Source organism: Cucumis melo, chromosome 9 (genome assembly GCF_025177605.1).
Source record: "Cucumis melo cultivar AY chromosome 9, USDA_Cmelo_AY_1.0, whole genome shotgun sequence".
NCBI lineage: Eukaryota > Viridiplantae > Streptophyta > Magnoliopsida > Cucurbitales > Cucurbitaceae > Cucumis > Cucumis melo.
In genome coordinates, this window is record NC_066865.1 from 3,652,287 (window position 1) to 3,675,445 (window position 23,159).

Genomic DNA, 23,159 nt, shown 5'->3' on the forward strand with positions numbered 1-23,159 from the left:
TATTCAATTATGTAATTAGAATAATCTAAACATAATTCTGTAACTAGGTTTTGAAAATATAATTCTCTTACATTATGTCGTCCAAAATTAATTCGTAAATCCGTAAATTCATTACCGTATTTAAACCAAATTATTTCCACGTATTACCAACTTATAAATATTGTAAAAAAAAAAACTTGAACGAAAACACTACATTAATAGGATAATACAACAATTCATACCATTACATTTTAAAGCGAAACGAAACTACAAACTAATTAACTTCAACAGAATTTAAAGTTCGTTATATAATAAGACATAACAAGTTAGAAGAATAACATATAGTCCAAGTAAGAAAAGTTTCATTAATACAAATAAAACAAACTAACTAGTCATTGGTTTTCTTGAAGAATGAGGGTGCAGTACGGGTACTTCATATGGTCGGGAACTTCAAGGAAAGCTTTCATGTCATCGACGTTACGCATAAGTATACGCATTAAGCGACACCTATCCATCAATGTGAGCTCAGGGATGGCCTCCAAATGTCGAACAATCTCTTGACGTGTTTGGGTAGCATCTTGACGTTGTAGGATAGGCCATTCAGCAATGCGATGAAGTTGTTCATTTCCATACTCAATGGCAGTACGAACTATGTCCCCACTATCTGTGGCATGTCCTGGACGTTTCCGCTTAGACCCGCTTGAAACATTTCTACGTTCACTGACCCTAGCGGTTCTTGTTTCCATCAAATCATCAGGCGACATGTTCAAACCCGGACTGTACGTTGGCGGAAAGTCCGTATCTGGCATAGCATCAGCAGCAAATGCGTCATACCCAGGAGGATCGTTTGACCCAATGTCCGCAAAACTCTCAGCCCGACCTCCTGTTGCACGATCTTTGCCAAACACGTACGACAGTTCGTCATAGTGGACAAACGACTTATTAAGGAGGCCTTTCGCCGCCGGATGACTCTGTATATGTGCAATAATAAATTTTTAGTCCATGTATTCAAATAATCAAACAAGTGTTCAAATATCTAGTAACGCACCTTTACCCAATCGTCAAAGACTTCTTTCTCAGCGACGATGCATTTTTTTTCATCATTCCACCCAAAACCACTACAGTTTGGGCCACGCATCTCCGCAAGTGCGTGAAACATTCTCTTCATCAATTTGATTCGACTATCGATGGTTGAAGCATGGATATTAGAACCTGGGATCTTGAACGCCATCATTCTCGCCAGCTGATTTAAGTACCCGGGACGAAAGGTCCCATTGTCGAACCTCCACCCACCAGCATTTACCAACTCCACGAGGCACTCCACGAGGCCTGCCTCTTCCTCTTTAGTCCAAGTATGTTTAGGTAGTCTCGATGAACTTGTCATGCTAGACGTAAAACGCAAAACATATTAGTTTCATTAAGTTCCGTATGATTAGATAACATACATACAATTAATTTCATAGTACAATGAACTCCTGCTGAAAAACAGTTTGGCAGTAAGTTAATTGGTTAACCAATACATTCAAAATAATCATGTTACAAAAACTGCGACATTTTAATTTTTCTATTGGTTACGCAACTCCCATTCAGTAAACATTTCTTCTGCAAGGTTGTCCCTCCATTGACTCCACTCATTCGACGTTTCTATGTAATGTATGTCATCCGCAGCAGTAGTCGCGTGGGTGGAATCAACCTCATCTATGTTGTCTTCTATATCAAAGTTTGTCATCTCCCTATTGATAAGGTTGTGGAGGAGACAACATGCGAGTATTGTGCGACATTGAACTTCTACAGGATAGTATGACTTTCCCCGTAGTATCGCCCATCGACCCTTCAAGACACCGAATGCTCTTTCGATTACATTACGAGCAGAAGAATGTTTCATATTGAAGAACTCTTTGGACGTTGAAGGTGCATTTTCAGGGCCACGCCATTCTTGTAAGTGATAGCGTTGCCCTCTGTATGGTGCCAGGAAACCCTCCGCATTTGGGTACCCGGCATCAACCAAGTAGTAATAGCCTGTAATCACAATGCAAGATTAAAATGTCGCAGTTGTTACTTCTAAAATTCCATTCATAGGTACAATGCCCTTGTTACTTACCCTTGGGCACCTTAAGCCTATTAGGTCTTGAAAGGGCATCACGGAGGATGCGTGAGTCCGCAGCTGATCCTTCCCAACCGGCAAGTACGTAAACAAAATCTCCTTTCGTGTCACACACGCCAAGTACATTTGTGGCCACCTCCCCCTTGCGTGTTCTATACCTAGCCCGGTCACTTGCTGGAACGTTGACTTTTATGTACGTGCCATCTAATGCACCTAGGCAATTCTGCACCGCATAACTAAAAATTATTGAGAAGAACTAACGTCGTTGTGTTGGAAGTACGTAGTTCGAGACAAATGTGTACCTCAAACCACCTCCATCTTTGATCTGTGCATTCATTAGGCACTGGTTGTGGTTTTTTCAACAGCTCGTCATGAAGTCGAATGACAGCCAACAAGACCATGTTGAAATGGCGTGAAATTGTCTCGCCCGACCGCATGAACTCTCGTTGAATGACACGATTTTTCACATCGTGCGCAAGAATGTGGAGGAACATTGCTACCATCTCCTCAACATCGACGACTTCCGTCGACGTTAGTCCAGCAATGGTCCTCAGTAGGTGACACAGAATGGCGAAACATCTTCGGTCCATTCTCGTACTTTGGCGACAGACAAGGTCTGACCCATGAATCATGCGAAAGTAAGCTAACTGTCTAATCCTATGCCTAGTTTCATACGGGATGTGCGTTATCCTCTTCGTATCGTTCTTCAACAGCTCCAACATTAGTAACAACTGTCGTTGGGATGCTATGAACGCATTTACAATAGATGCCAACTCATGTTCATCCATTATAAATTATAGATTCACACCCTGTTGGAAAATAATCCTAAGAACGTGTTAATTTGAAATGTTATTAACGTAATCACATACTACCAAACTAGGTTTTGAAATTTTGGAAATATCTTCAAAGGTAAACTAACTTAATATGTTTACAAATTAAGTAATTGACTTGTACTACTTTTTTGAAAATACGTTCTTGGAAACTTCATTACGTATATTTGGAAACCCATTTTTTTAAACTAATTATGTGTTCGTCCATTGGAAATGCATTTAGAAGCGACACAAATGCGAAAATATGTTTTGAAATTTTATTTAATTTCAAATTAATTGTAAATAGTTTGTAAAATTATGTTTATAAATATACATTTTTCTTACATTAATTATGGGAGTTTAAACTAATTTTTGTTTCTTAAAAAATAATAATAATAATAATAAACATAATTTATTTGAATGACATAAAAAAAAAAGGTGCTATTTGTAAATTAATTGAGAGATTTTGTAAAATTGGTTTATAAATTAATTGAGAGATTTTGTAAAATTGGTTTATAAATTAATTGAGAGATTTTGTAAAATTGGTTTATAAATAGAATTTCTTTACATTATGTTTATAAATATACATTTTTTTTTTACATTAATAATGGGAGTTTAAACTAATTTTTGTTTCTTAAAAAATAATAATAATAACAATAAACATAATTTATTTGAATGACAAAAAAAAAGGTGCTATTTGTAAATTAATTGAGAGATTTTGTAAAATTGGTTTATAAATTAATGGAGAAATTTTGTAAAATTGGTTTATAAATAGAATTTCTTTACATTATGTTTATAAATATACATTTTTTAGGAGTTTGTAAAATATATTTGCCATTACTTTGTTGTAAAATAATTGAAGGAGTTTCTAAATTAAATTTTTTGTAAACCAAAATGTTTGTAAATTAACTAGGGAAGCTAGTAATTTTGTAACCCACTACATCTTACATAAAATAAAGTTAGTTCAAAAATATTATTTTGAATTCTATTTCCATTTAACATTACCACCCAAATTACATACATGAATATCTCAATAATATTGTTGAAACATCTTCGTTTATTTAATTTTCTATAGCTCACTATGTTATTATTATTCATTTACATATACAATCAACTTTTCTTAAATAATAATGTTAATTAATTTTGATGTAATGACTATCAAATTCATCGATAGTAAGAAAAATTCATACATACGGGCAGTGGCAAGTTTTGTTAATTTCAAAACAGTAGCTAACATACATACGGGCAGTGGCAAATATAGTATGGAAAGAAATTAATAAAGAATACTATAATTTAACATACGAAGAAAAATACAATTTCTAACATATAATGCCAAGTGTTTGATACAAGAAACAGAAATGAATAATAAAGAAAGAAAAGAATTCATTACAGGACATATACATAAACTTCATAAATGAATGAGGTTTAAAGCCGTTGTACCTCAATTACGAATTCTTTAAGTAGGACAACCTGAAGATTTACACAACCAACCAACATTGTCATTACATATGCGTGGCCGTAAAGATTATGTATTGTAAAAAATAAACGAAAAAACGCATATGAAACATACCTTAAAAAGAAACCAAAGCTTACAAATCCATGGGACCGTACCAAAAAAAAGTGTTAGTACATAATGTATGGGAAAGAAAGTTGCCTCAGAGTTAATAAATACCATCAAAGACGTTCAAGAGAACGCATTTATGGTACAATTTAGTGCGGTGGACTTCGTAACATCACATGTAAAACACAAGCAACCAACGAGAGACATAAAATAGAGATCAACATGTTCATAAAAACGTCGGGAGTGTGAGAATACAGTGCGCAAAGGGAAAAAAACCATAGGAAGAAAACAGACTACAACACCAAAAAGAGGCCATAGGGAGAAATCAAACTACAACAACCATATTTGTTTTGTAAAAAAAAATTAAGTACGAAAAATTTCAAGCACATAGCAAAAGTGGCAATTGTAAAAAACAAACAGGTGTGGTTTTAAAAGTTAGATTAAAGATTATTCAATCGTAAAGTAGTGAAAACAGTGGCTAAAGTGGCAAATGTAATGAAAAGCAATTAGAGGAAACAAATCTTATGAACATACCAAAGGGGACTGCAAAGTATAAGAAAACGGGAAGAGAATGGGGCATGTAATGCTGTGAGAACATCCAAATATATAGTAATAAATAGGTATACAAGAATTAATTTAGTCAAAGAAGAATCCCATAAAATAGGGGATTTGAGAAAAGCAGTCAAACCCTGTACAGAGTAGGCAGACAATTTTTTCAACACAAGTACACAGGCAGCAAAAATGAAATTCAATGGAACAAATGAAATTTAAACTAAGAAATCCAGAGGAAGGAAGTTGTAAAAGAAATCCAGAGTTCCAACATAAATCATGACAGAGGAAGGAAAAATGAAATGAAATTTAACAACTTGTAAAAGAAATCCAGAGTTCCAACATAAATGATGACAGAGGAAACAAAAATCAAATGAAATCCAGAATTGAACATCAATAACACAATTGATCACAAAGATCAAGAACAAAGAAATCTAGAGTTCCAACATAAATCATGACAGAGGAAGGAAAAATGAAATGAAATTTAACAACTTATAAAAGAAATCCAGAGTTCCAACATAAATGATGACAGAGGAAACAAAAATCAAATGAAATCCAGAATTGAACATCAATAACACAATTGATCACAAAGATCAACAACAAAGAAATCCAGAATTTATCACATATGAACAACAACAACAGTCGGATGATGGTTAACAAAGTTGACAAACAAAGATTTAAAACAAAATGAACAGAATCAGTAATATATAATTGAACTCATCACTGGCAGTATGAAGAACAAATGAATCCATAATCGACTGAAAATAAGAACAAACATGGAAACATGAAATCAGAACCACCACCACAATCCTCATCATAGGCACGTCATACCTTTGGTGCACACCGATAACCACTGCCATGCTCCCATGCCCCTACTCGAGTTCCTTTCCTCGATTTAGTGTAGAATCAATGACAACATACCCCTTCGGTTAAAGAAAAAAAGTGCAGTAAACTGGTTATACGATCGGTAGGAGTGGGGAGCGGCAATGGTTTGTTCGATGGACGAAATGGTATGAAAAAATGGAGAGAGGATGAGAAGCGTTTCGGAGGTCACGCACTTTCGTGGCAACCGATCAACGAAACGAAAAATAGAGAGGATGAGAAGCGTTTCGGAGGTCACGGACATTCGTCGCAACCGATCAACGAAACGTAAATAGAGAGGGTGAGAGGCGTTTCGGGGAGATTAGGGTAAAATAATGGAACACGAACAGATCGTTTCGGGTAGAGGATAAGAGGAGCAAATGCGTTTCGGATGTCACGAATCGGTGAAATATAGCAAACTTTCTCAACAAAATGGAGATAATCGAAGATAGGTAAAATCAACTTCAAGAGGAAGAGGAAGGGAGAAGAGATAGGTAAAATGGAGATAATCGAAGATAACGCGACAAAAAGGGAACGGAAAACACAGGGAAATCGACGGAAAGCGGCCGGAAAATAGTAGGGTTAACAGAGGCAGTCGGCGGCTGAATAGTAGGATAAAATAGGGGATATGGGGATTAGGGTTTTCCTAATCCCCTTTTGCCATAACACTTGGGCCAAACAAGGTTTGGCCCAAATTTCTTTTTCTTTTCCCCCCATACCCGAGGCCCAAACACACCCTAAAGGTTTTAAATTTTATGACAATTGATTAATTATGTCTAATGAAATTTGAGTAAAGAAAGTAATGTGACGTTGCAATAGTTGATTTTTAACAGTTTTAGAGCAAAAAAACGTGAAACACTTTTTAGAGGCATAGAGGGTAGAGAGACTCTATTATAGTATAGGTTATAATAGTTTATGTCTGTTTTAATTTAGGTTAAATAGTTACGCGTCTGTAGTTTATATTTTATAATAAATATATATATTTTTATTCTAGACCTTTAACAAAAATTCAAAGTCTTTTATAATAAATCGATTATTTGGTATATTAAGTGTGTATCAGGTGTATTAAGTATCTATCAAATGTGTACCAAATGTATAACAAGCATAGACCACGTATCAAGTGTATCAAATGGTTATTGGAATGTTATCAAGTGTATATCACATGTTTATCAAAGTGAATAACAATAATGTATCAAAGTAGATAGTGCATATTAGTAGTACTGTATCGAGTGTATCAATTATGTATCAGTGGTGTATCAAGTGTATCACATGGGTTGAGTTTGCTTCTTCTTTTTTTTTTTTTTTTTTTTTTGTCAGTTTTGTAAAAGTAAATAAGTCTGTGCTGCTTGATCTAATTTTTTAAACTTATTTTGTCAAAATCCTAATTAATCCATAACCCACACTTTCAATGTTTGTTAAAATAACCAAATTTATCCAAAGTAGAATTGACTTAGTAATATTGGTATGATTTTGGGTCTGATTTTCAGTAGTTATTGTAATGTCATCAACTTCATGAACTGCATTTCACTTTAGGGTTTACAACTTCATGAAGTGCATTTCACTTTAGGGTTTAGAGTTTCCTTTATATATATATATATATATATATATATATATATATATATATATATATTTCTGTCTTATATTTTTCCTCTTTCTACTTAATTTGATCTTGTATCGTGATGGTCGAGTTCTCGTCGACTAGAGCGATCTAGATCTAAGTTACAATTTCTCTAGAACTGCAAATAGATGTTTGTTTGATGGAGCAACTTAGAAATTACGAAAAAACGAATGAATGAAATATAAAAACCTTTGTGATATATCTGCAAAATCTCAAATATAGGATATAAGGTTGCAAAATTTTATTCTTAAATTACTACTCATTGCGTCTAATTACATTCATTTAATATGTTTTTATTTGTATAAAGAAATAGAGTAAACATTTTAGTAAATTATTATTGACTTACTAAATAATTAAGTATAATAATTTAGACTTCTATCACCATGTTGCTATATTATAAGAACCCCCACATAAAATTTAACTTGGTCTAAATTCAGCCATGATACAAATAAAATTCAATAAATTAAAGTATTAATCTAATATTAAAGTAAATCAATACTGAACAACCTTAAAGGAAACAATTCTGAAAAAGAAACCCACAGGTCCCAACTATATTTTCCAATGTTTATATGAAGCATGTTTAGGTTGAAATCTTTTCCACTTCAGACTAAGTAACCAAACTGATATTGACTGTACTAAAAGCCAATACTGAAACAATCTTATGGTTAGAGAGACATAATAGAAACAAAATGAAAACTACCAACCAGAAGAACCTTTCTGTAAAGATAAAACTTTTAAGCAGCACAAACATTTGTATGCAATAAATGCTGCAAAGTGCAAGACATGTAGCCTTAGGCTAATGAGACTACACAAAAGAATGATAATATAAATCTGTCCTATAAATATAAATATTTAGGCATCACTAGATTTGCTATAAGAAGCAGAGACATTATTTACTACTACACTATACAGGTTGCCAATGAAGCTGCCTTGAGCTCCATGTACTCTTGGTGGGTGAACAAGGAAATATGATGGTTGGAAGTCTCTTACTTTCCTCAAGATGAGGAAAATCGATCGTGTAATGAAGCCCACGGCTCTCTTGCCGAGCGAGGGCACTGCTTACAACCAGTTTCGCGCAGCAAAATAGGTTCCTCATTTCACAAACCTCTAGACCCACCATCGTTGGCTCCCATCCTTGATGAAACAAGTATTCTTCCCATGTTGCTTCTAGCTCACTGATCTTCCGCTCTGCAGTCTCGAGCCTGGTGGTTGACCGAACAATACCAACGTACTTCCACATGATTAGTTGTAACTGTTTCCTTACATCCTTGGTCATCGATATAATTCTGCTCATGAAATCGTTTCCTAGGGATACAGGTACAAAAGGTCTAGCCCACCTATTCAAGGCACCGGAATCAAGACTTGAGCTCTTCATATGATCAACAGAGGGTTCAACAGCCCTCCGTGCAAACACTAGGGCTTCGAGTAATGAGTTGCTAGCTAGGCGATTGGCTCCATGTAACCCCGTGCATGCAACCTCACCCGCAACATATAGACCCCGCACATTTGTCTCCCCCTGAAGCCCAGCACGAACTCCTCCACAAATGTAATGAGCGGCTGGGACTACCGGAATTGGCTGGCATGTAATGTCCAAACCATGTTTGAGGCACTCGGCAGCAATGTTGGGGAAATGGGAGAGGATACTTTCCCTGGGTTTGTGACTAATATCTAAGAGCACATACTTCTCATTTCGCTTTTTCAGCTGGTCATCTATGCTTCTAGCCACGACATCTCTCGGGGCGAGCTCAGCTCTCTCGTCGTACGATGGCATAAATCTTTCCATACTTAAATTGTACAAGATACCTCCATCGCCCCTAACAGCTTCGGTTATAAGAAAAGCATTATCTCTTGGTTTTTCTAGTCTTACTGGAAGGCCTTCATCAGCTAAGGCAGTTGGGTGGAACTGCACAAACCTGCATTAGATAACAAAATGTCATCACAACCATAAGTCCATAACTCCTATCATCCTTTTAACCATTCTCCAAATCCACCTCAGGAAATGTGACATAACTAAAAGTTAACCAACATGACAAGAACACAGCTGCATCTGCATCCTCTAAAGTCCTAAAATGCTATAAATGTAAGATAGATGATGTATTATGTATTCTTATCAATCGACCAAACTCAGCAATAATCATAAGAATAGACGTAAAATAAATCACAATGACTGAGGTGGTTACTCACTCCATGTTAGAAATTACAGCTTGAGCTCGATGGGACATGGCAATTCCGTCTCCCGTGGCAACCTTTAAGCAGATGTTGACCAACATTAGAGAAAATATATCTACCATACAAGAATTGATTGCATGCAAGATTCTGATAGGAACCAAACAACTAAAATGGCATTGAAAAAATAAAAGAAAAGAACTTAAATAAGTACAGCCTCAAACATGGAAAGTACTTGGAGCCTTCCTCTCTTGAGATCATCCAAGTCTGAACTACCAAATCATTCCCTAATACTATCTCCTCCCAGTCTGGACTACCAAATCATTCACTAATTCTATCTCCTCCCATTCCCTCTATTTATGACTAATATCTTGACTATTTTATATTGTGCCTCTACTATTCTAACTATAAAACTAACTTCTATCAGATTCCAACTAACTAGTTTCACTTAGAAAGTTGTAGATTGGAAAATGAAAAGTACCGGCGGATTTGTCGTTGATGGATACATATGACCAGCTCCACCTGAGGCAAGTAGAGTCACCTTTGAAATAAACCGTGTTACCTGGAACCACATGAGAAGAAAGGAATTAAAAGACAGAATATATGAATTGTTTTATGACTCTAAACTGTGACCTGATAATTTGAGTATGAATCGAGCTATCACCTCTAGTGTTTCAGCATTCAGAGTATCAACACCAACACAAACTATGTCAGAACCATCCTGCAATATTAACAACGTCATTTCACATTACTGCAGTTAAAGCATTTGATTTATACTCTTGATATTTCTCTGGCATCTAAATTTCTTGTATTCTATTCTCTAATACAATTGCTAAACTCACCAGAAGAAAGGAAAATGTTTTAGAACAAAAATTTTGTTATTGAAAGTAACAGAGAAACACAAACCTCAGAAGTAAGCAAGTCTATCGCAAAATGGTGCTCGAACACAAAAATATTAGGATCCCTGACAACGGCCTCCAAAAGAGCCCGCTCGATTTCCCTTCCAGTCATGTCTGCAGCATGAACAATTCTACGATGAGAGTGTCCCCCTTCCCTTGCAAGATGCAAATTACCATCTTCCCCATGGTCAAATGATGCACCCATAGCAATTAGCTCTTTGATTCTGTCAGGTCCTTCTGTACATACAACCTAAAAAAGTGGGCAAAATCAGAAGAAAGCAAGAAAAAAGAAAGGCAATGAACTTTCAAAAGACCCGGAAGTATGATATGCAAGATGGGAAGAAAACCGTACTCTAACTGTTTCCTCATCACACAGATGAGCCCCAGCTACGATGGTGTCCTGCACGTGACTTTCAACAGAGTCTGAAGGACAAAGAACAGCACTAACACCACCTTGAGCATAATTTGTATTGCTCTCATGAGGCTCAGCCTTGGTGATCACAGCAACAGATCCATGCTTTGCAACTTCAAGAGCATAACGAAGGCCAGCAACTCCACTACCAATAACAACAAAATCAAAATACTTTGTTGAACCGTCACTCAAGCACGCTGAGGTTACTGCCGCCAGAGTTCTCCATTTCTCACAAATTATAGGTTGGTAGGCCTTGCTTTTATGTACATGTGAGAACTTACTTAACCCACATGACCTGAATAGTAGAGCCAAACAATAAGTAAACTGAAGTCCATGGTATCAAACTGTAGGACTGAAGAATTTTAAACACCTACCCATGTAACACACAAAAGTGTCTTCAAATGCCTAAAGAGAGGTTTAAATTTAAATCCCATTAAGAAATACTTATTCCATATGTACAAAGAATTCTCTTCTATCATATTGTTCCAATTTTACCGGATGTCCCCAAAGGGACCTCTATTCTATCACATCTTTTCTTCACTTATAGGACAAGAAAATGAATACATATCTCAAAAGTCATCTTACACTACTAGCAAATCAAAATTGTTCTCAGTTTGTAGACCCCGATGTGCTTGTGCATCTTTTGACACAATGGATCAGTTTATGATTTCAGCTTGTGCATTTTCTAACATGACAGATGCAACAGCTTATGATTTCATTGAACAAGCATAACCAGACACAAGATTAAAAATAATAATAATAAATTATCAAACAAAAAACAAAAAATCGTCTTATATAAAGTGAAATGTCAAAAGTTTAGTGGGGTATACAGAAAAGTCACTCCCTGACCCATTATATTTGGAGGATCAATTTTAATATCAACTCTAGAACTATGAAACCCAAGTACATTCCAGCTGGACCCCATAAACAAGCATCATTTTGACAAAATGACAAGTGATAAACAAATTATTGTTTATTGTATTCCACGCATGAATACAGTACATAATAATTCCTTTTGAGAAAATACACGACGGCAACCCTTATCTTTGTGTACGTCCCAAATAGTCCTATCATACTTTTTTTTACTTCTTTTCTCAAATATTTAATTTATTTTTTATGTGTTATGATGACAAAGGCCTAAAGATTAGTGCATCTCAAGTTGCACCCAAGTATTGCTCCTATGTTCGATATTTATGACCCGTACCTCGAGAACTCATCCTGCAAGCATCTTTTGAAAGCTACGCTAGCGTCCCATTGAGCTCTTCTACAACCTTGCCCCTTCAAGTCTACCGCCCTGCAAAACAGTTTGCAGCTTCCAACAGGTATACAAATCGCCATTGCAGCCCTGCAGCCAACAAGAGTAAGAGAGTAGTTTCAGTAAGATGCTTCATTTTAAAATCTCATTTGATACTGAGGTATATACACACGGTCCATAGAGAAACGCAAGAGAGAACAAGAAACAATTGGGAGCCTTAATCATTTGCAACTTTCTTAAATGAAACAGATTTTAAAGAAGGTTATGCTAATCTGCTTCATTGCATGCACCATCTCTTTCATTCATTCACAAAGCTTCTTTAGCCCCTAAAATTACCCATAAGACACGTCGCGTTCTACTTTGAAATTCATACGAAAATCGACCCAATTCAAGTAACCATGATCTCGAGCAAAAAAGGAAAAAGGACGAAAGAGAGAGAACATAAATTCCAAAGACCAACAAATCAACATCCATCGAGCTTAAACAGGGTTTAAACAGATATGGATCTAGTGGACATGGGAAAGCTCGACTGTCCTTCTAATGGATAAAACAGAGTAAAATACTGTAAACCCAGATGAAATTATAAACATTACCAGCGAAAACCGCAAAAAGACGTTCGATCAAACACCAAAAATGATCGTTCTTCTCTGGGTTTCACAAACCTCAAACAGATAAACGAAAACAAGGGCTAAATCCCAATATGGGATTTGTTGTTGCTAGTGAAACTATCCAAAGAACGTAACGAAGAAGAAGAAGAAAGAAGAGAGAAGAAGAGAAATTATAGGTATTGATGGGAAGAAAATAAATGTGTGGAAGAGGAAATGGAGTTGAGAAAGGAATGGGAAAGAAGCAGAGGCGCATAAAGCTTGCCCACCCACTATTTGGTCGATGCGCCACAACCATAAAATTGGCGCCATACCATTCTTAAATGCAACAATCCCAATAACCCAATTCCCTAATGCCTTCTTTCCTCCTTGTCGTCTTCCTCTTTCACTCGGAATCAAAATCAAAAAAGAGCACTGCCTTCTTCTGTTACTTTTTTTCTTCTTGAGTTCCGTTGAACAAGAGTAATGGTGGAAGAAGCCATAAGGTGCATTATTGGCTGACAATCAACAAAAAGCTTCTTCTTTTTTCCTTTTTGGAGGAGACCATGAGAGGAACAACTTGGTCAAAGGGAGTGTTCTTTGAGAAATTGCTATATTTGTGCAATGGTTTTCTAAAACGTCGTTATATATTCGATTATTATAAAAATGTTGTTATTATTATAATTACCTTTTAAATTTTTGTAAAGTCGTTTGGTATGGAATTGAGATATGATGATGTGTTTGGTCCAAAGAGTGATAGCTCTACTTTTGTTTTCTTTTTTCTCAAAGAGTTAGGGTCCAATAATAAAAGAAAAACATGGGAATTTGGAGTATACAACAACTTTTAAGATTGCATTTGAAAATACAAAAAAATAAAATAATCTTCATTTTGATTTGAAATCTTCATTTTACTCTAAAAAAATCCCTTCTTCTTGAATTTTGCAAGTCTTCGTTCCTTTGAAAATAATTTACCTATTTAACTTTCTTACATTCTAATTTTCAATTAAAGTTTTAAAGCTAAGCTTATATAAGTAAATTTTCAATTTAAAAAAGAAAAGATGGGAGTTCAAACTTTGAATATTTAAACAATGGTTAACTTTATCCCCTTTATTACACATTTGTGAAAATTTATAACCAAATTAAAATGTTATACTTAATGTATCACTTACTTCTTAATTTTTTAAAATTTAAATATGATAGTGACGAAATTAAAAGTTTAAAATATAATTACTAAGTTTAAAGACCAAAATTTTATAAATCTAAAAATTTAAAAACTTAAAAGAGTAATGAATTAAGTTGAGTTAGAGCTTAAAAAGTTTTTTATACTAAACTTTTAATTTAACCCTTTATTAATGATTGAACAAATATTTGATATCATTTCAATTTAATATCGTCGAAAACTTTACATTTGATTACTTGTTTAACAAACATTTTGTTTTGATGGGTTTAATATATAATCAATAAAAATTCAGGGATTCAAACCTATTATTAAAATAACATCAAATTGTAATTTAGGAAAGAGATAATTGCAAATATAACAATTAAATCGAAGTATTAACATATATAGCAATATTTTAAAAAAAATTACAAATATAGCAAAAATCTATTAGAGTTATGAATAATAAAAGTCTATTACTAATAGATCATATTGCAAAAATTGGTTTATCACTAATAGACGATAAACGTCTATCATCAATAGAAGCCTATCACTTAATAAACTTTGTTATATTTATAATTTTTTAAAAATACTATTATACACCTAATTATCTCTAAAATTATTGTTCATTATAATTACTCTTCATTAAAAAAATACTCAAATACATATGCAAGTAGTTCAATTTCACACAATCTACTAAAATGTTCAATAATAAGGTATTACATAACAAAACTAATTTTAAAAACTAATGTTTTTTTTTTTACTTTATAATTAAAAGTAAGGGTAAGAAATAAGTGTATATTGAGATGCTTGAACTTTCAAAAAATAAATTATTCTTAAACTAAGTTCACTTTAATATAACATAACAGAGATTCATTGATAAGAGATAGACCTAGAAAAAATGAATCTAAATGATATTAAATAAAAATGTTTTTCTTTTTAACGTGAGAGATTTAAATTATGAATTTTTTTAAAGGTATATGTAAAATATGAGGATTTTTAAAGTAGCCGGTCCATTAAATAATGTTAGTCTGATTGCAGCTCTTAAACTATAAATCTTTTAAATCGAGATACATACATACTTTTATATATATATATATAACTAAATTACTTATTTATAAATAAAAATTAAGGAAGAGTTGGTGGTCATCCAACATGGGAAGAGTCAATTTAAGTGGGAACCAAACCAAAAGAAAAGAAACGAAAAGAAAAGAGAATATTATATTATGGGGAAGAAATGCATGGAGGCTTATAAACCACAATGATGAAAAAGGGAATTTGGAGGCAAATAGAAAGTCTTGTGGGAAATGATTAATTAAATAGAGAAATGAAGAAAGTCACTAGCAGCCCTATAAGATTCATTATTCAATTGACTCTAATTATTTTACTATATGGAAGGATTTGTTCACAAAGGTTTGGACACAAAGCGACACGTAAGTAGAAAAATTGTTGTATGCTTCAACATAGCTTTTTGAAAGTTTCTTCTTCATCGAGAGAAATGCGCGGTCTCCATTTCACTTCTTTCGCCTTTTCCCTAACCGTCTCCCTCTTCTTCAATCTTCATCTTCATCATTCTTCCTAATTTCTCTTCCCTTCAATCCACTCACCAATTCCCCTCTCCTCCTCAATCACACCCACACCCACACCCAGTAGCCATGGGAAATTGGCTCAACAAGGAACCTCCACCTCCAATGGTTCTCGTTCCACCACTCTTCGACTACCCTCCTCTTGCTGCTCGTACCAGGTAACTTATATGATTAGGAGGAATATGAGTTATGGCGTATATGCATGTTTACAGTGCCTGGTAGTCATTAGTATTGTTGATTTTTTAGGATTTTTAGTATTTATATTTCGTGAACTGCAATGCAGGATGTTGGAGTCTTCATATAATCTATTGTTCGGGAAACTTGCTTTGAAATGTCTTTTCGATGATTATTTTGATGAGGCTAGGAATTTTAGTACGGTGATCATGTTAAAGCCCATTGATGACCCTCACGTGGATTTGGTTGCGACTGTATCCCTTTGAATCTATTTGTTATCAATGTCATTTTTTAGAGAATCATTAATTACTATTCCATTGGGTATACGTGTATTTTTGCAAAGGATCGTGGTTTTCTGCTTAACCTGTTTAGGTATCAGGTCCTCTTGATCATAAGCCTGATGATAAGATTGTAGGGAATGCATTGTTTCGATGGCAAAGGTATTCTTTTAATGCTGGCTACAGTACTGAGCTGACAGAAGCCTCTTAGACTATTAGGCCTTGTTTGGTAAGCATTTCATTTTTTGTTTTTAGTTTTTGAAAATTAAGCCTATTTCCTCTCCACGCTTACAATGATTTACATCTTTATTAAGTACAATGATGGAATTCGTAGCCTAATTCAAAAAACAAAAGCAACATTTTAAAAGCTATTTTTTTTAGTTTTCAGAATTTGGTTTGGTTTTTCAAACAATTGGTGGAATGTAGTAACAAAGGAAGAAAGTTGGAGGTGGAAGTAGTGTCTATAAGCTTAATTTTCAAAAACAAAAAAACAAAAACAAAATAATCACCAAACGGGGCCTTAGTGATTCCGTTTTGAGATGAAAAGACTTTTTTGTTGGGCAGCGACATTGACGATCCACATACGTTTGTGGACCTTTACGTATCGAACTCTGATCCGTAAGAGATACACTCCTTCAAGTTAAATTTCATTCTTGGTTCATTGATGTATCCATGCTTGTTGGCTGTAGTGGTTTTTATATGCTGGCTTATGGCTTCAGGGTTTTACAAATGAGGTCATGTGCATACTATCCCAAATATGGCTTTGGAGCCTTTGGTATCTTCCCACTCCTAAGGAAGAAAAGGTTTGCAACACACCGCACCTATATACAATACATGCACTTATTTACTTTGTACCAATTTTTTAGGAAACAAAATGTGCATTTAGATTTATTTGGTTGAAAACTACGAGGAATATGTTGACATGGTTATGGTTCACTATCTGCAGATTATCTTCTGAGGACTTTGGTCTTATGGGACTTAGATATGGCTCGAGGAATCTGTCAGCTGGAGTCACACTTACGCCCTTCTCCTGTAATTAATGAGTTACCTTCTGATAAGCATGTTGGTGTGGGTGTATGGTTCGATCATATGTGTCAGTTATCTCTCATATCCCAACCATAACATCAGTTATCTTCTATTTCATGTTAAGTCTTCCATTATGAAATATCAAATTATGTAAAAAAATTTATGGTTACATGTGTTCAGGGCTCATTAGTTTCAAATTAAAATATTTATTTGGATATTAAGGACAAGAACATGTAATAGACGTAGGTGTATACGTGTGAGCTAGATTTTTTGTCTAATCCTCCTCAAGTTGATATGGCTGTAGGTGGAAATTCAATTGGTTTATGGCTGCATTGATAGGGTGGAAACAAGTGCCCTCCTTGGGTCCTGAATATCTAGCCATTCTTATTGTTCTTTATTTTTTCTTTCATTATTCCCTCTTCTTGACCCTCTCTCTGTTCCTTCCCCCCCCCAAATCTCCACTTTTGTGTGTGCACACGATAAAGCTAAACTCAGGAAGGGACATAAAATATACTACAATAGTACTGCGAAACACGTTCTTAGTTTTGATTTATCAAATAATACTAAAAGTAATATTTAGTTCTCAGTATTTTTGTAGAAAAATAAAAGTTTCTCCTGTATATAAAAGGTAATCTTCTAGTACTGATCAAAATGTTTTCCCCATAAAAGGAAATAACATTCTAGTAAATCCTTCAGGACTTCTAATGTTCCTTTCTCAATGCACTGTTGTGCTTATAGGTATTGAACTACTATAATGATTGGAATTTCATTGATGTCAGTCATTGTTTTTGACTTTCCAAATTTCTAGTAATGAGTCAGAGACCTCTGTGTTCTCATCATAATGTTTCATTGCTTTGCAGCAAAAGATGAGCTCCCAAAGAGTGCGTGGCTTGTCAGCAAGATTGGGAGGCTAACTACTGGAGTGCAGTATGAGCCACAGTGTAAGTAATACTTTGCAATAACCCATTTACAAATGTTAGTTTTTCTTACACTCCTTCCGAACCGCCTCAATGAACAAGGGCTTGACTGAAAGGACTAATTTTGACATATTTTACTCCAGTTGGTGTAAATAAAAAGAGGATTGTAGAAGCAAAAAGAACTAGAATGAGTACGCAACAAGAAACTGAAAAAATGATATTGTCCCACAATCCTACTTAATCCCCAAATATCTCCCAAGGTTCAAGATTTTTTTTCTGAATCCAATTCCTTGAAAAGTATGCCTTGACCACACAAGGACTCATAACTTATCTTTTTTCGTGTTCTGAGAGAAAAATGGCAAGATAGTCATTTCACGTGTAGAGCTTCTATTGGCGAAACATCATTAAAAGCTGAAACTGAAAGTCTTGGGAATTTGAATAAGATATTGTAGTTGAAGAGCCCTGGAAGAAGAGACTTCATGGCTACTACCTATTCACCAAGAGGATGACACAATATGAACTATACATGAACTATATATGAACCAGGCTAGCATCTAAATCTTCAAGAATAACCAATGAAATTCTTCATTAAATACCATAAGTGTTAAACATACATGAATTTACCCGTCTGTTTGTCAAGCTTCCTCAACCAAGATCAAGGTGGACGGGGGGGGGGGGGGGGGGGGGGGGATGGGTGGTAATTTAAAAGTGTATTCATACGAAGTAACTAAATTTTAAACTTGTCCTCTAGTCTCCCTCTATAGTTTCTTAGAATTCAACAATATTTCATGTAAAATTAAGGATTACAAAATTTTCTGGGGTGCCCCCTATTTTGTTTTAATTAATGTATAATATAGTTCAGTTTTTACTGGGTTTCCTCTAGCTGCCATCATCTTCCTTCCCTTTTTTTAGAATGGAAAGATTATATATACCATTAGGAAATCTTTTGGTTCACTCCCACAATATCAACAACATTTCCTTTTTGAGCTTCTTGACTGAAATTCACTAACATTATGATTAAGGACCAACTTATGTTTTCCCTAGCATCTAAATCTCCAAGAACCATTAAATAATTTTTTTCCCAAGAGTAATCAAATAATTTTTTATTTTTCATTTTTAATGCCTGTCAGAAAATTTATATTAATTGTTGAACTTGTTAAAAAATTGATCTTGCTATTTTTGTTTCTTTTAGATGGGATTAAAGATGGTGCGTCATTACAAAATTTAATGAATTGGAGTTGCGCAATTGGCTATGATGTGGGTTCAGGGAGCCCTTTGAGCCCATCTTTCAATTTTGGTCTTGAACTTGCAAAAAATTCACAGGTTTGTTTATGCATAAATTAAATTAATGATTGCATGTACCACTATCCTTTTGACTGTAAGAGTTTGTTATTTGGTTTGTAAGATGATTAGTTATTTGATTTTATAAGATCTACCATATTTATGTTGGATTTGAGCATGGGAACCAATTTGTTGGTGTTTGGGTGAAAAAAAGTGTACTCTGTCAAATTTGCATATAGTTTGACTCTTTTATCTTGACTTATCTAGAATGGACATCTTACCCATGTGAGCCTATAAGATAATGGAATAGTCCACAAATTAATCTAAATGGGTATTATCATTGTGCTAAAAGTGTGCTTCAATATTTGAAGTTTCTATTAATTAAAAATAACGAATGCTTTAACTAAAAACAATTGTATTTATATTTATATTTTGCAATGGAACTAAATCTTTTTGCCACACTGCTGAGTTCAAGAGGGGATAGCTTATTGGAGAAATTGGGGCAGTTACTTTTTACTTTTTCTAAAGTTAAAAAAAAAAAATTAAGAAACAATTTAAATGATGTATGAATTTACATAAAGGATATAGTTATACAATGCTTGGAATTATAATAGGCTATTCTAGTTGTTGAGAAAGATAGCATATGAATATGAAGCAAAAAGTTCAGAGATTTTACTCCAAAAAATAGTGAGGGCAATGAATGTTTCAGAGGGATGATCCTCGTCCATGAAGATTTTTTGGTTTCGTTTCATCCATAGTACCCATTTGAGCAGTTACTCTTTGGTCACAAATTTAAAAGGAGGATTAGCTCTATCTGGGAAATTTTATTGGGGTGAAATAGTAGATGTTTTGTGCGAAAGCAAGCACTGGTAAGGGATGTGGATCTAGCTCTCTATGTTTGACTTCTCAATGGTGTGCTCTTGCCAAATAACTGTTATAGTTGTGTCTTTTATGTCTCTTCTTTGAACATTACTTTGAGCTCTTTGGATTTTGGGGAGAACTTTTTCTTTTTCCCCTATTTGTGTATCTTTCATATATGTTCGAAGAAAATTATTGTTTCTTATCCAAGAACAAATGTATTGAATTTTCTGTTCAATTCATAGCCTTTTATAGAACTCTATATTTTCCAAAGCTCCAGAACCCCTTCATATTCGTTAAAACATTCTGTGAGTGGCTCTGAAAATGTCACGTTTCGATTTATTAATGACGATAACTAATAAGTTTTTTTGCGGATTTTGTTTTGCAGTTCATTGCCTCATTCTATCAACATGTGGTGGTTCAACGGAGGGTATGACTCTTTTCTCACATTCCTGCTTTGCTATTGTAAAATTTAGTCAACATGCAGATGGAGTATTAAGCTGTTGCTCTTTGTCTATTACTTGGAAAATTTTAGAAGGTCAAACTTATTCCTTCATCCAAAAACATTCAACATCCAGTATAGCTTCTAAATAATCGGGCAACTGACTGTTACCAATAGCAAATTGAAGCAACATATGCTGGACCTAAAGAATTTCTATATTTTCTTAAAGTAATATTGTTACACTGTCATTAGTAGGGTAAAAGTAACTTGTTTAATTTAAGCTTTCTAGATATTGATATGTGACATCACTAATTTTGAGAGATCAACATATGTATTCCCTTGAATCTGCATTTTGTCGGCCATGATCACGTTTTTTCCTTACCATTTCTCAGTTGTTGTACATTGTATATATATCCTTTCTACCAGGGATTTTATCTACCAAATACCATTATATTTTCCTTGCACCTGTTCGCTTGAGAATCCATCCTTCTTCTACTTGTATCCAAGACTTACAATATTTCAGCTGCTTTAATCAATTAGGTGAAGAACCCCCTTGAAGAAAATGAAATTGTTGGAATCACAAATTACATCGACTTTGGCTTTGAGTTGCAGTCGCAGATAAGGTATATTCTTGAGTAATAAGTTAGAGCAGATCCAAATGGAATTGTCAAATGTTCTTATGATATTATAATCTAATCTTGTTTTAGAGTTGATGATGTCAAAGCAGCAAATAATATTCCTGATTCCACTTTCCAAATAGCAGCGTCATGGCAAGCGAACAAAAATTTCTTACTGAAGGTATGACAAGCTTTGTATCTTTTTCTTATTTATGTATTTACATCGGGGAATACCTAGTCCTAAAACTATATCTTACCTTCAACAGGGGAAGGTGGGCCCTCTTAGCTCCTCACTTGCTATGGCATTCAAGTCATGGTGGAAACCTTCATTTACTTTCAGCATCTCAGGTACGGATATATTTGTAGAGACTATAAGGTCATCTGTGTGGTATCCTATTAGAAGTATTAGCAGTGTTTCATGTGCTACTTTACACACCATGATAAATGCCAGATTAAGCTTTTGTAACATAACATTAACCAATCTTAATTTTATCGCCATCATTCTAGTTCTCTGATACAACCAACCCAAAATTGATTGAAACTCCGGACATGTAACCAAGTATCTACTAGTTTTAGTAATACCTAGATTTTATCTAGCATGAACTGCACAATTTAATGACATTTCGGGGTTTTCAACTTTCTTCGGAGTTGATTCCTAGTAAGGACATGGGGAAGTAGATCCAGGATTAGAATCCGTGGAACTGGGCTCTAAAATTTGCAAGCTTTTAGATAGGACACTTCCACACCAAATCTTGGTGGAGAGTAATTTGATTTGATCACAATTTTTTATTGAATGAAAAAGATACTTCAAATGCAACCTAAGGGCCTTATAAATTCATGGTAAAGAATAATCACCAGGTAAACTTATAAAATACATAAAAGGATACTTAAAAGAAAGAACACTTCCACACCAAATCTAGGAGAGTAATTTGATTTGATCACAAACTTTTTATTGAATGAAAAAGATACTTCAAGTACAACCTAAGGGCCTTATAAATTCACGGTAAATCATATTCACCCTGAGGTAAACTTATAAAATACATAAAAGGATACTTAAAAAAAAAGAACCAAAGCTAACAAGAAGGAAACCTGTGTAATTGCATTTTCTCTCGAGCCTTTATATGCTATAATGAATCATAATTATAAATTATCTTACGGGTTTTAAATAATTATTCACTGTTATGCAGCTGTCAGGGATCGTACTGTTGGAAGAACTGCATATGGATTTGGCATCCGTGTTGAAAACCTTAGAGAAGCCAGGTTGTAAAAAGCCTTATTTCTCCTTCATCTTCCATACTTTTCCGCATATAATAAATCATTTCTCCACTATTATGATGATGATCCTCTATTGTTGTTGTACATGTTTTATTGTAAAACTTTCTAATTTAGATATATGAAATCTTGGGTTGCCTTGAGTTTTGAATCGTTTGAGTTGATGAGGCATATCATTCAATCTCTTTGACTAACTATAGATTGACTTCAATGTTTTGCAGTTATCAAAGAGCTGATCCAAACTTTGTGATGCTTACACCGAGCAAGGAGCACTTGGCTGAGGGAATAGTTTGGAAAATTGGGAAGAGACCGATGCTGCAGTCGGATATAAATGCTGGAAATTTCGATGGCATACCGAAGGAATTAAGACCTTTAAACAAAATTTTGTGAGCTTTGTTTTCCTGTCAATTTTTAACCTGATGAAACAGAAGCAAAGGTTGCTTCTTATCCTGAAGAACAGATGATGAAGCTTTTGTAATGTTGGCTATGGTGATAGTTTAATAGGAACCCCATGGAGTTGTTTTTCCTTTCCCTTAGTCAGATGATGGACAATTAACTTATAATTTTCTTTTCTTTTTTCTTTACTGCAGGTAGGAATCAAATCTCTAATATCTAATAATACATACCTTGATCTTAGTTGAAGGGATAGTTACAAATATTGCAACGTTCAATATAGACAATGCCAATAAAGTTTGCATATATAACAAGATTCAAATCTAGCCTTTAGAGTATTAGTAAAAGATCATATCGTCGAG

General features: G+C 34.4%; 3 protein-coding genes across 3 annotated transcripts; 1 reads left to right on the forward strand and 2 right to left on the reverse strand.

The window, feature by feature from the left end:
* Nucleotides 1-1,543: 1,543 nt before the first annotated feature.
* LOC127150984 (uncharacterized) lies at nt 1,544-2,673 on the reverse strand. Its single transcript, XM_051090062.1, has 2 exons — nt 2,511-2,673; nt 1,544-1,998 (listed from the first exon to the last, which is right to left on the reverse strand). Exons 1-2 carry the CDS (start codon nt 2,671-2,673, stop codon nt 1,544-1,546), a joined length of 618 nt encoding a protein of 205 aa, XP_050946019.1.
* A 5,498-nt stretch (nt 2,674-8,171) lies between these two features.
* Nucleotides 8,172-13,446, reverse strand: LOC103498070 (L-aspartate oxidase 2-a, chloroplastic). The gene is made up of 8 exons (XM_008460537.3): nt 12,807-13,446; nt 12,163-12,303; nt 10,899-11,253; nt 10,554-10,796; nt 10,312-10,368; nt 10,129-10,209; nt 9,666-9,727; nt 8,172-9,394 (listed from the first exon to the last, which is right to left on the reverse strand). Exons 2-8 carry the CDS (start codon nt 12,294-12,296, stop codon nt 8,386-8,388), a joined length of 1,941 nt encoding a protein of 646 aa, XP_008458759.2. The 5' UTR covers nt 12,297-12,303; nt 12,807-13,446; the 3' UTR covers nt 8,172-8,385.
* A 1,904-nt stretch (nt 13,447-15,350) lies between these two features.
* LOC103498071 (uncharacterized) lies at nt 15,351-22,988 on the forward strand. Its single transcript, XM_008460538.3, has 14 exons — nt 15,351-15,697; nt 15,823-15,967; nt 16,086-16,153; nt 16,556-16,609; nt 16,711-16,794; nt 16,938-17,023; nt 17,878-17,958; nt 19,127-19,257; nt 20,462-20,503; nt 21,056-21,138; nt 21,223-21,313; nt 21,399-21,480; nt 22,320-22,392; nt 22,626-22,988. The coding sequence occupies exons 1-14, from the start codon at nt 15,609-15,611 to the stop codon at nt 22,792-22,794; spliced, it is 1,278 nt and encodes a 425-aa protein (XP_008458760.2). The 5' UTR covers nt 15,351-15,608; the 3' UTR covers nt 22,795-22,988.
* The last annotated feature ends 171 nt before the right edge of the window (nt 22,989-23,159 follow it).

Excerpts from the sequence above, each read along its gene's own strand:
- LOC103498071 (XM_008460538.3), top strand. The coding sequence starts at position 15,609 with ATGGGAAATTGGCTCAACAAGGAACCTCCACCTCCAATGGTTCTCGTT. Across the intron at positions 15,968-16,085 it reads ACGTGGATTTGGTTGCGACT|GTATCAGGTCCTCTTGATCA; the intron begins GTATCCCTTTGA and ends TAACCTGTTTAG. Across the intron at positions 17,024-17,877 it reads CACACTTACGCCCTTCTCCT|CAAAAGATGAGCTCCCAAAG; the intron begins GTAATTAATGAG and ends ATTGCTTTGCAG.
- LOC103498070 (XM_008460537.3), bottom strand. The coding sequence starts at position 12,296 with ATGGCGATTTGTATACCTGTTGGAAGCTGCAAACTGTTTTGCAGGGCG. Across the intron at positions 11,254-12,162 it reads TTGCAGGATGAGTTCTCGAG|GTCATGTGGGTTAAGTAAGT; the intron begins GTACGGGTCATA and ends TCTACTATTCAG. Across the intron at positions 9,395-9,665 it reads GCTGTAATTTCTAACATGGA|GTTTGTGCAGTTCCACCCAA; the intron begins GTGAGTAACCAC and ends TATCTAATGCAG.
- LOC127150984 (XM_051090062.1), bottom strand. The coding sequence starts at position 2,673 with ATGGACCGAAGATGTTTCGCCATTCTGTGTCACCTACTGAGGACCATT. Across the intron at positions 1,999-2,510 it reads ACGAGAGTTCATGCGGTCGG|GCTATTACTACTTGGTTGAT; the intron begins GCGAGACAATTT and ends TTGTGATTACAG.